This window comes from Nomascus leucogenys, chromosome 12, assembly GCF_006542625.1.
Source record: "Nomascus leucogenys isolate Asia chromosome 12, Asia_NLE_v1, whole genome shotgun sequence".
Classification (NCBI taxonomy): Eukaryota; Metazoa; Chordata; class Mammalia; order Primates; family Hylobatidae; genus Nomascus; species Nomascus leucogenys.
The window spans coordinates 1,538,538-1,550,915 of NC_044392.1; the positions used below are offsets into that span (position 1 = coordinate 1,538,538).

The window sequence follows — 12,378 nt, forward strand, 5'->3', positions numbered from 1 at the left end:
TTTAAAAGGTGTTTTTTTTGTTTTGTTTTGTTTTTCAGAGATGGGGTCTTGGGAGTCTGAACGTATTCTGGCCCAGAGAGGTTGCCCAATAATTTATTTTATTTAATTAATTAATTTATTTTTTTGAGATGGAGTCTCGCTTTGTTGCCCAGGCTGGAACACAGTGGCATGATGTCAGCTCACTGCGGCCTCTGCCTCCGAGTTCAAGCAATTCTCCTGCCTCAGCCTCCTGAGTAGCTGGGATTCCAGGCACCTGCCACGACACCCGGCTAATTTTTGTATTTTTATTGGAGATGGGGTTTCGCTATGTTGGCCAGGGTGGTCTTGAACTCCTGGCCTCAGGTGAGCCACCCACCTCGGCCTCCCAAAGTGCTGGGATTACAGGTGTGAGCCACTGCGCCTGGCCCCTATAATTATTTTAAAAAAGAGAAAAAGACAGGGTCTCACTATGTTGTCCAGGCTAGCCTTGAAGTCCTAGGCTCAAGCAATCCTCCAGGGCTTAGATCTTTAAAAGGTTGTTGTAAGAATCATATGAGATAGCGTTTAAAGTGCCTGAAAGAGTGACTGTCATAGAGGAAACAATAAATGTTGGCTGTGTATTGAAAATGCTTTATAAACTACAGAAAATACGGCAGGTTCTCGAATAACATCACTTCGCTCAGCATCATTAGTTATAACGCTGAGGAGAAAAATAGCTGATTCCTGGCGTGGCCACTATCTGTATGGCGTTTGCACATTCTCCCCATGTCTGTGTAGCTTTTCTCCGGGTACTCCATTTTTCTCCCACATCCCAAAGATGTGCATGTGAGGTGAGCTGGCATGTTTCCATGGTCCTAGTCTGAGCAAGTGTGGATATGGGTGTGAGTGTACCCTGTGATGGAAATGGCATCCTGTCCAAGGTTGCTTCCTTGTGCTGAGCTGCAGGGACAGGCTCTGGCCACCCTTGGAAATGAATGATTGAATTCAAATTATTGTCAAATAAAAATGCATAAAGTAGACAATAATCATACAGATGCACAACAATAAAAGATGTGATACAGAAACACTCAGCGAGCCTGCCATATTTGTTATGGTTTGTTTTTGAACTGCATGATGGTAGAAGGTCCTCCTTGCAATTTTAACTTTGCATACATTTATTACTTGATTTAACCCACCACCACAACAACCGCCATCACTCACTGATTCACCAAAAATTGGGTAAATAATAATGTATATATTTTTTTGAGATGGGGTCTTGCTCTGTTGCCCAGACTGTAGTGCAGTGGCAAGATCACAGCTCACTGCAGCCTGGACTTCCCTGGGCTCAGGTGATCCTCCCACCTTAGCCTCTTGAGTAGTTGGGACTATAGACAAGTGCCACCACAGCCGGCTAATTTTTTATATTTTTGTAGAGACAGGGTTTCACCATGTTGCCCAGGCTGGTCTCAAACTCCTGGGTTCAAGTGATCCACCTGCCTCAGCCTCCCGAAGTACTGGGATTTTAGGCATGAGCCACTGCACCCAGCCCAATAATGATCTTCCTTATTTTTATAAATATTTCTTAAATATAGGGATATTTCGCCGGGCGCGGTGGCTCATGCCTGTAATCCCAGCATTTTGGGAGGCCGAGGCGGGTGGATCACGAGGTCAGGAGATCGAGACCATCTTGGCTAACATGGTGAAACCCCGTCTCTACTAAATGTACAGAAAATTAGCCAGGCGTGATGGCGGGCGCCTGTAGTCCCAGCTACTCGGGAGGCTGAGGCAGGAGAATGATGTGAACCCAGGAGACGGAGCTTGCAGTGAGCCGAGATCACGCCACTGCACTTCGGCCTGAGCGACAGAGCAAGACTCTGTCTAAAAAAAAAAATAGGGATATTTCACATTTATTTCAGTATTTAATGTTTGAAGTGTTTTGGGTCTTTATTTAGAATTTTTGTGATGTTTTTGTGACAGAAATATGCTGTAGGAGCTTAAGTTCTTGTTTATATCAATTAGCCTATGGTAAAATTGGTTTATTTGTACATTATTTTGCCTACAGTCACAATTTCCGAGACCTGTGGATGACATTAAGTGAAGACTTTTGTTGTATTGGTAATTAGAGAGGCAGAGGGTCATGTTTGAAGAAGACCAACCTTTAAGGGATGGGAGGAAAAGAAAAGAATTTTAAAAAGAGGGAAGGAGGAGTCAGAATGTTGGGATAACCAGGAAATTAACTTGTCAAGGAAGTGTTAGTGGGGAGGATGTGATCAAAATTGTTGATGTGATGACTTATAAAGGATTTCCCATCTGTTTCAGTTTTCATTAGATACCCTTTTTTCGTGAACTCTTGGAGCCATTTTGTCCATAATTTTATAATACATATATATACATATATCTATATTTTTTAATTTTTTTTTTGAGAGGGAGTTTCACTCTTGTTGCCCAGGATGGAGTGCAGTGGCACAATCTCAGCTCACTGCAACCTCCACCTCCCAGGTTCAAGCGATTCTCCTGTCTCAGCCTCCCGAGTAGTTGAGATTACAGGTGCATGCCACCACGTCCAGCTAATTTTTGTATTTTTAGTAGAGACCGGGTTTCATCGTATTGGTCAGGCTGGTCTCGAACTTCTAACCTCAGGTGATCCACCCGCCTCGGCCTCCCAAAGTGCTGGGATTACAGGCGTGAGCCACTGCACTCAGCCAGTTTTATATAATATTTAATAATAAGTAATAATTTTGTAGGCCAGGCGCGGTGGCTCATGCCTGTAATCCAGCACTTTGGGAGGCCGAGGAGGGCGGATCACCTGAGGTCAGGAGTTTGAGACCATCCTGACCAACATGGTAAAACCCCATCTCTACTAAAAATACAAAAATTAGCCAGCGTCGTGGTGGGCACCTGTAATCCCAACTGCTCGGGAGGCTGAGGCAGGAGAATCGCTTGAACCCGGGAGGCGAAGGTTGCAGCGAGCCGATATCGTGCCATTGCATTCCAGCCTGGGTGACAGAGTGAGACTCCGCCTCAAAACAAACAAACAAACAAACAAAAAAACGAAAAACAAGGTCGGGCGCGGTAGCTCATGCCTGTAATCTCAGCACTTTGGGAGGCTGAGGCGGGCGGATCACGAGGTCAGGAGATCAAGACCATCCTGGCTAACACGGTGAAACCCTGTCTCTACTAAAAATACAAAAAAAATTAGCCGGGCGTGGTGGTGGGCGCCTGTAGTCCCAGCTACTTGGAAGGCTGAGGCAGGAGAATGGCGGAGCTTGCAGTGAGCCGAGATCGCAGCACTGCACTCTAGCCTGGGAGACAGAGCGAGACTCCGTCTCAAAAAATAAATAAATAAAAGTAATAATTTTGTAAAGCACCTTACAGTTTACAAAGAGATTTAACAACCTCTTCCAATTCTCTCAACTTCCCTGTGTGGTCCATGTTGTCCCTGTTTAGTAAATGAGGAAATGGAGGTTCAAGAGACAGTAACTTGCCTAAGCAACAGAGCTTGAGCTGCTGTAGGTCTTCTGATACTCTGTCTCCTTTGATAATCTTGTTTGCCTAGTTAGATTGTAAATTTCTTGAAGCCTGAATCTAACCAGTTATTTCTTTTTTTTTTATTTTTTTATTTTTTTATTTTTTGAGACGGAGTCTCGCTCTGTCGCCCAGGCTGGAGTGCAGTGGCGCCATCTCGGCTCACTGCAAGCTCCGCCTCCCGGGTTCACGACATTCTCCTGCCTCAGCCTCCCGAGTAGCTGGGACTACAGGCGCCCGCCACCACGCCCGGCTAATTTTTTGTATTTTTAGTAGAGACGGGATTTCACCGTGGTCTCGATCTCCTGACCTTGTGATTCGCCCACCTCGGCCTCCCAAAGTGCTGGGATTACAAGCGTGAGCCACCGCGCCCGGCCCAGTTATTTCTTTTTATTCTTTATAGCACCTAGCTCCATGCTGCGCAGGAAATATAAATATTCAAACTAGATTGAGTGGACTGGCCGTGGTCAAAAATAACTTGCCCTTTCTCCCTTCTGCCCTCTAGCGCCCTCACAAAGCCAATGCCGAGGAGATGACCAAGTACCACAGCGATGACTACATTAAATTCTTGCGCTCCATCCGTCCAGATAACATGTCGGAGTACAGCAAGCAGATGCAGAGATGTAAGTCCATTCTGTTCCCTCACTCTCAAGCCCCCAGTTGCATCTCCCTTTCCACTGCAGAGGCCCGTTCTGCCGTCCTCGCACCTCCCATTCAGTGGACACCTGATTTCCCCTACCTCCTAAAGGTGCCAGAGTGCTTTTTCCCCTCAAGTCGGATTTTTCATGTTTCCTGATTTGTAAATGATAGAGGTAGTACTTTTTCTGGTTATGTTCACAACGCTGTCCCAAGAGTACTGTAATTATTGTAGTGGAAAAAGCACTGACTCGGGACGCGGAGACAATAGATACAGTAAAATTTAACTCTAACTCTCAGCTGAGTGGGCAAGTCACTTCCCCTCAGATTCTTCTTTTGTAAAGTGGGCTGGGCCACGTGATCTCTGATTTCTGTCCAACTGTAACTGTTTTGACTTAGTGGGTGTTAATTGAGAATTCAGAGGCCACTCAGGACAGATTCTAGATGGTGTAATCTTTGAGATGAGGTGATTCTGCCCCTGACCCCTTGGACTTGAACTTCAGAGCAGGTCCCATCTTGGAAGCCACGCTTAGTTTGTAGGAATCGGGGGAATTATTTTAGCTGTGAGGGGGAAAAAAAGTATTCAAATTTGGGACAAAACTATCATACCTGACTTCCCCCTTGTGTTATTTTAGAAATTATCTCTTAGCACCTAAGACTTGATATAGTGTAACAGCATTGTCCAGAAGAAGTTTTGATTAACTTATGACAGCTTATATGGAAGTGTCAGAAAATATGCAGCACTTGTTTATTGCTGCTGACCACAAGGTAGTCTTACTCCCAAGGCAGAAAGTTATTTATAACTACTATTACAACTAATAATAACTGTATAGTGGTATTGATGGCAGAACCACAGAGACAGTCCTTGAAGCATTAAGCTTCTTTGCTACCGACAACTCCAGGAGCTGCCAGCCGCTGTGAGTGAGGTGTTTGCTCTCTGAATTGCAGGGTCTTCTTTACCTCCAAGGTGAGGCAAATTCATGCCTTTCCTGTAGATGGCTTTAGAGGTTTCCATAACCCATTTAGGCCAAGGATCAGGCTCTACTCTCTCAGCAGCGTGGGCTCTCAGTAGAAGAGCAGCTTGCTATTAAAGTAAGAAAATAAGCTTTCGTGTCTTAGTTTGAATCCTTGGTCTCCTAGCCCCTCTGGTGTTATTTCCCACCCCCGCCCCCGCCACTTTTTTTTGAGACAGAGTTTCGCTCTCGTTGCCCAGGCTGGAGTGCAACGGGGCAATCTCTGCTCACCACAACCTCCGTCTCCCGGCTTCAAGCAATTATCCTGCCTCAGCCTCCTGAGTAGCTGGGATTACAGGGATGTGCCACCCTGCCTGGCTAATTTTGTATTTTTAGGTTTCTCCATGTTAATCAGGCTGGTCTCGAACTCCTGACCTCAGGTGATCCGCCGGCCTCGGCTTCCCAAAGTGCTGGGATTATAGGCCTGAGCCACCGTGCCCGACCTGTTTTCCCTCTTTAAGAGGAAGACAGGATAGGCACAGCGGTTCATGCCTGTAATCCTAGCACTTTGGGAGCCTAAGGTGGGAGGATTGCTTGAGCCCAGCCTGGGCAACATAGTAAGACCCTCATCTCTACAAAAAAATAAAATAATTAGCTGGGCATGGTGGTGCACACCTGTGGTCCCAGCTACTCAGGAGGCTGAGGAGGGAGGATCTTTTGAGCCTGGAAGGTCGAGGCTGCACTGAGCCATGATTGTACTACTGCACTCCAGCCTGGGTAACAGAGCGAGACCAAAAAAAAAAAAAAAGACATTAGTGCCTATTTCATAGTCAAGGATGGAGGAATAAGTGAAGATAATATATTTAAATTTAATATATATTTACATATTTTTAAATATAATATTTATTTAAAAAATATAATATATATTTAAATTTAATATATATTTAAATATATCTACCCTCAATGAATTGCTTTTGCTATTTTTGCTATTGCATAATCGCTTTTGCTATTATGACTTACTATTTTTATTATTTACAAATTTATCAAGTATTTTGTCTAAAATACTATGCCCTGAGGAGTGTGCAGGTTCTGCTCTGGTGCGCCAATTTTTCAGAATCCAGCATTCTAAAGTTGTACATTAAAAAATTCAGTCTCGCTGGGTGTGGTGGCTTACGCCTGTAATCCCAGCAGTTTGGGAGGCTGAGGCAAGCAGATCACCTGGGGTCGGGAGTTTGAGACCAGCCTGGCCAACATAGTGAAACCCCGTCTCTACTAAAAATACAAAAATTAGCTTGGTTTGGTGGTACATGCCTGTAATCCCAGCTACTCAGGAGGCTGAGGCAGGAGAATTGCTTGAACCCAGGAGGCAGAGGTTGCAGTGAGCTGAGATCGCGCCACTGCACTCCAGCCTGGGCGACAGAGCGAGACTCCGTCTCAAAAAAAAAAAAATTCAGTCTGGGTGCCTATAGTCCCAGCTACTTAGGAGGCTGAAGCAGGAAGATTTCTTGAGCCTAGGAGTTCAAGGCCAGTCTAGGCAATATAGTGAGACCTGGTCTCCAAAAAAATTTTTCTAATTAAAATAATTAGGTCTTGGATTTTTCTGTCATCAGAAATGGGGGTAGGAAGAATAAGCCTCTCTAAGGACTTCAGAGGACCTCACTGAGTTGATTCGTAGGGTTATGCAGGGTCAGAGTAGCCAGAGACTTTAGATGTCACCTAACACAGTGCTTTATAACCTGGGGTGTCTACCAAGACAGTAATGAGCCCTTTTTAAAAAAAGAATTATTTTTATTTTTATTCTTGTTTTTAGAGATGGGGTCTCGCTTTGTCATCGAGGGTACGGTACAGTGGCAAGATCATAGATCACTGCAGCCTCAAATTCCTTATTCCTTAACTTGCCCTTTTAGAATATGTACCAATATCTAACCTGGGCGCTGGACATAGTAGCATGCACCTGTAATGCCAGTGCTTTGAAGGGCAAGGCAGGAGGGATAGCTTGAGGCCAGGAGTTCAAGACCAGCCTGGGCAGCATAGTGAGACCCCATCTCTTAAAAAAAAATTAAAAAATTAGTTGTGTATGGTGGCACATGCCTGTGATTCTGGCGACTCAGGAGCCTGCGGCAGGAGGATCCCTTGAACCCAGTTCAGGGCTGCATTGAGGTATGGTCTCATTTCGCCACCACACTCCGGCTTGGGCAACATAGCAAGAACTCGTCTCAATAAAAAAACAACACACATGGCCAGGCGCGGTGGCTCTTGCCTGTAATCCCAGCAAGCCTGTAATCCCTTGGCCTTGGGAGGCCGAGGCGGGCAGATCACGAGGTCAGGAGATCGAGACACCATCCTGGCTAACACAGTGAAACCCCATCTCCACTAAAAATTCACAAAAAATTAGCCGGGCGTGGTGGCAGGCGCTTGTGGTCCCAGCTACTCGGGAGGCTGAGGCAGCAGAATGGTGTGAACCCGACAGGCGGAGCTTGCAGTGAGCCGAGATCTCACCACTGTACTCCAGCCTGGGCAACAGAGCGAGACTCCTTCTCAAAAAGAAAAAAAAAAAAAAAAACCACACACACACAAAAACATCCCACACACCTAACCTAGGAAGTTATGCTTGTGATAAGATCGAGTAAATCAGGTTTCCTTGCTTGTGGCTGTAATGTAATAAACCCTTTCTGGTCACTTTGAGAGCCTTGACCAGAAGTTCTGACCTAATATTTAGCAAGTGAAAATGGGAACACAAATAAATGCATTTAGGGGGCTTTGGGTGAAAACATGATAAAAGGGATTGGTAAAAAATTGGGATACATTCTCATCCATTTTACAGACAGGTAAACTTTCCCAGTCACACAGCAAGGTGATGGTAGAATGCAGAATGGAACTCTAGTCCCCCAATTCTGTAGTTTTAAAAAATATAGTGTATATAAAATATTTTAGACACACAGGCCAGGCAGGGTAGCTCATGCCTGTAATCCCAGCACTTTGGGAGGCTGAGGCAGGTGGATCACTTGAGGCCAGGAGTTTGAGACCAGCCTGGCCAGCATGGTGAAACGCTGTCTCCACCAAAAGTACAAAAATTAGCCATGTGTGGTGGCATATGCCTGTAATCCCAGCTACTCGGGAGGCTGAGGCATGAGAATTGTTTGAACCTGGAGGGCAGAGGTTGCAGTGAGCCAAGATCGCGCCACTGCACTCCAGCCTGGGCGACAGAGCAAGACTCCATCTAAAAAAAAACAAAAAAACAAACAAACAAAAAACAGAAAAAGAAAAAAACATATTTTAGGCACACACAAAAAGCATTAAAAAAAATATAATGCACTTTGGGAGGCCGAGGCGGGCAGATCACGAGGTCAGAAGATCGAGACCATCCTGGCTAACACGGTGAAACCCCGTCTCTACTAAAAATACAAAAAATCAGCCGGATGTGGTGGCAGGTGCCTGTAGTCCCAGCTACTTGGGAGGCTGAGGCAGGAAAATGGTGTGAACCCGGGAGACGGAGCTTACAGTGAGCCGAGATCGCGCCACTGCACTCCAGCCTGGGCAACAGAGCGAGACTCCGTCTCAAAAAAAAAAAAAAAATAATATAATGAACATCCATGTGTGCCCAGTACCCAGCCTGAGAAAGAAAACATTATCAATACAGTTGACGCCCCCTTGGGCATCTTTCCTTGATCACATACCCTTTCTCTCCCACTCCCCCAGCCCCCCACCCCATTACCAGCACCGCCAAGGTATAAGCACTATCCTGAGGTTAGTGTTTAATCTCCCCGTCTCTTTGCAATGAGCATTTGACTGCCTTCTCTGCCTACCTCTGCTTCCACCTCTCACCCAGTATTGCTTCCCTTTAGTCTAAAGCTAGCATGAGAATGAGAAAAGTGTTTAATAAAGCAGAAAGAGAGAAAACCCATAGAAAAGTCCTCCCTAGCCTCACAGATTAGCTCACGTGAGTATCTGCTCTTCCATTTGCCCCCTTTCCATCTCTAATCACATAGCTTATTGACTGGGAATAAAAGGGCTGGTCATTTGAGCCACATATTGGTTTGGGGCCTGAAGAAAAATTTTTTTTTTTTCTCACGTCCAAAACACCCATTCCTTCCCATGGAGGCTCCATATCCCAAATAAGAGTATAAACAAAGCTTTGGAAACGCAGGCAGGCCAAACCCTGTGCAGGAGGAAGTGGCCAGAGAGGGAAATCAGTTGCCAATGGATAAACAGCCGGGGCCCAGGGACCAAAGTTCTTATTTACACAGCCTCCCAGTGTTTACCCAGGAAGTGAGGAAGAGGCCCCCACGCTGCACACTCCCTCATGCAGCCATGCTTCCTCAGAGCACCGGATCTTGGCACCCTCCAAGTTTAGTGCAGAACCAGAGCTGGTAACTCTTGTGGTTATTGTAGATCTTGAGCTTCAACTGTGTCTTGAGATTTTACCAGCTCTTCTGCTCTCACCCCAGGGCTGCTCCTTCCTCTACTTTTGGAAATCTTGTTATGACAGTGGGTACAGTAGAAGGCTGGGCAAGAGAATAAGTATGCAGCCCCACACCTCCTGCCTCTGACTTCCTGTAGCTCATTGATGTCTCGGCAGTTACTTTTTTTTTTTTTTTTTCTGAGACGGAGTCTCGCCCTGTCACCCAGGCTGGAATGCAGGGGTGCAATCTCGGCTCACTGCAACCTCCGTGTTTTGGGTTCAAGCGATTCTCCTGCCTCAGCCTCCCGAGTAGCTGGGATTACAGGCACATGCCTGGCTAATTTTTGTATTTTTATTTATTTATTTATTTATTTATTTATTTATTTATTTATTTATTTATTTTTGAGACGGAGTCTCGCTCTGTCGCCCAGGCTGGAGTGCAGTGGCACGATCCTGGCTCACTGCAAGCTCTGCCTCCCGGGTTCATGCCATTCTCCTGCCTCAGCCTCCGGAGTAGCTGGGACTACAGGCGGCTGCCACCACGCCCGGCTAATTTTTTTTTTTGTATTTTTAGTAGAGATGGGGTTTCACCGTGGTCTCGATCTCCTGACCTTGTGATCCACCCGCCTCGGCCTCCCAAAGTGCTGGGATTACAGGCGTGAGCCACCGCGCCTGGCTAATTTTTTTATTTTTAGTAGAGACAGGGTTTCTCCATGTTGGCCAGGCTAGTCTCGAACTCCTGACCTCAAGTGATCCAACTGCCTTGGCCTCCCAAAGTGCTGGGATTACAGGTGTGATCCACCGCGCCCGGCCAGCAGCTACCTTTTCTGTAAGAGGAGATTTGGAGCTATAAGGTTCCTCTAGGTTTGTGTGTCTACAGCTTCCAGGTGTGCTTTCCTTCCTGTTTTCATTTAATTTGCCTTATTGTTTGCATATGTTTCCACATTATGTACTACTTGGTACTTTTACCCCATTAGGCCCGAAATAACTTTACTCCACTTGTCACTGTGAAAGTAGCAGTAAGACACTGGACTACGGGAGTCAAGACACCGGGACCCTGATTCTGGTTCTGCTACTGCCTGGTTTTATAACCTTGGGCAAATCACTTAACTTCTCGGTATCTGTTTGTTCCTCCGCACAGTGGGGTTGGTATCTGTCTTGTCCAGCTCATAGAGTTGTTGTGAGGATCAAATGAGGTTGTATAAGTGAAAGGACTTGGAAAAGGGCCAGGATATATTTTCACAGGCTTTTAAGACAGACAGACTGGCTGGGCATGGTGGCTCATGCCTGTAATCCCAGCACTTTGGGAGGCCGAGGTGGGCGGATCACAGGGTCAGGAGTTCGAGACCAGCCTGGCCAACATGGTGAAACCCCGTCTCTACTAAGAATGCGGAAATCAGCCAGGTGTGGTGGCGGGTACCTGTAATCCCAGCTACTCGGGAGGCTGAAGCAGGAGAATCGCTTGAAACTGGAGGGCGGAGATTGCAGTGAGCCAAGATCGCTTCACTATACTCCAGCCTGGGCAATAAGAGCAAAACTCCGTCTCAAAAAAAAAAAAAAAAACAGACAAATCAAAGCTTGAGGCTTGCATACTGCTTCTGCCATTTACTAACAGCTCACCTCTCTGATCCTGTTTCCCTACTTATTTATTTATTTTTTTTGAGACAGGGTCTCACTCCTGTCTCGCCCAGGCTGGAGTGCAGTTGTGCGATCTCAGCTCACTGCAACCTCTGCCTCCCGGGTTCAAGTGATTCTTGTGCCTCAGCCTCCCAAGTAGCCAGGATTACAGGTGCCTGCCACCACACCTGGCTAATTTTTATGTTTTTGGTAGAGATGGGGTTTCTCCATGTTGCCCAGGCTGGTCTTGAACTCCTGGCCTCAAGTGATCCTCCTTCCTTAGCCTCCCAAAGTGCTGGGATTACAGGTGTGAGCCACTGTGCCAGGCCCTGTTTCCCTACTTATAAGATGGGACCAAATCTTGCCTCAGAAGCTTGTGTGAAGATGGATGATCTCGGGTATTTAACACATGTAGCGCAGTGTGTGGCGTGTTGTAAGTGCGCAGTGAACGATAGTTCTCTGAGTCTCTGTTCTTGCCCCTTGTTTGTCAGCTGGCGTGAGGTCCAGAGGATAAGTTTTTCTCCCTCGAGAAACGAACCAACATTTTCCAAGTTGCTAACTGCTTCTCCATATTAGATTTTTGTTAATTTTCTGACCAGTGGGTGAGGTGGGATATCAGTTTTGCTTGTTATAGATAATGGGCTAAGACCAGGTGTGATGGCACATGCCTATCGGGAGGCCAAGGCAAGAAGACTGCATGAGGCCTAGGGAACATAGTGAGACTCTGTCTCTAAAAAAAAAAAAAAAAAAAAAAAAAATTAGCTGGGTATAGTGGCATGCACCTGTTGTCCAAAGTACTTGGGAGACTGAGGTGGAAGGATTGCTTGAGCCCAGGAGGTGAAGGTCAAAGCTGCTGCACGTGAGCCATGTTTGCGCCACTGCCCTCCAGCCTGGGCAACAGAGCAAGCCCCTGGCTCTAAAAAAGAAAAAAATAATAATGGGCTAAAGCTCAAAGATGTTAAACAACTTGATGCAGTCATACAGCCAGTAAGTAGTACAGCCTGGACTAGAACCCACAACTCCTGAATTTAAATTCTATGTTTTTTTCCAGCAGCTCATAAATAGTAAACTAAAGGAAACTGTGGAAACTAACCTTTTGCTTATTTCTTTCAAGTCAACGTTGGTGAGGACTGTCCAGTATTCGATGGCCTGTTTGAGTTCTGTCAGTTGTCTACTGGTGGTTCTGTGGGTAAGGAATATTCATCTTCTCCCCAGGGGTAGACTGGATTGTTCTAGTGAGGTCTGCCTTTTAGGCTGCTATCCTAGTTGGCTGATCTGAAACCATGT

General features: G+C 46.0%; 1 protein-coding gene across 3 annotated transcripts in view; it reads left to right on the top strand.

Annotated features, from left to right (window-relative positions):
- HDAC1 (histone deacetylase 1) overlaps positions 1-12,378 on the top strand; it is a 41,076-nt gene that overhangs the window by 19,693 nt on the left and 9,005 nt on the right. For all 3 annotated transcript variants that reach the window (XM_030823316.1, XM_030823317.1, XM_003276363.4), the window contains exons 3-4: positions 3,989-4,106; positions 12,206-12,280. In XM_030823316.1, the coding sequence (XP_030679176.1) occupies positions 3,989-4,106; positions 12,206-12,280 (193 nt within the window). The remainder of the gene's footprint in view (positions 1-3,988; positions 4,107-12,205; positions 12,281-12,378) is intronic.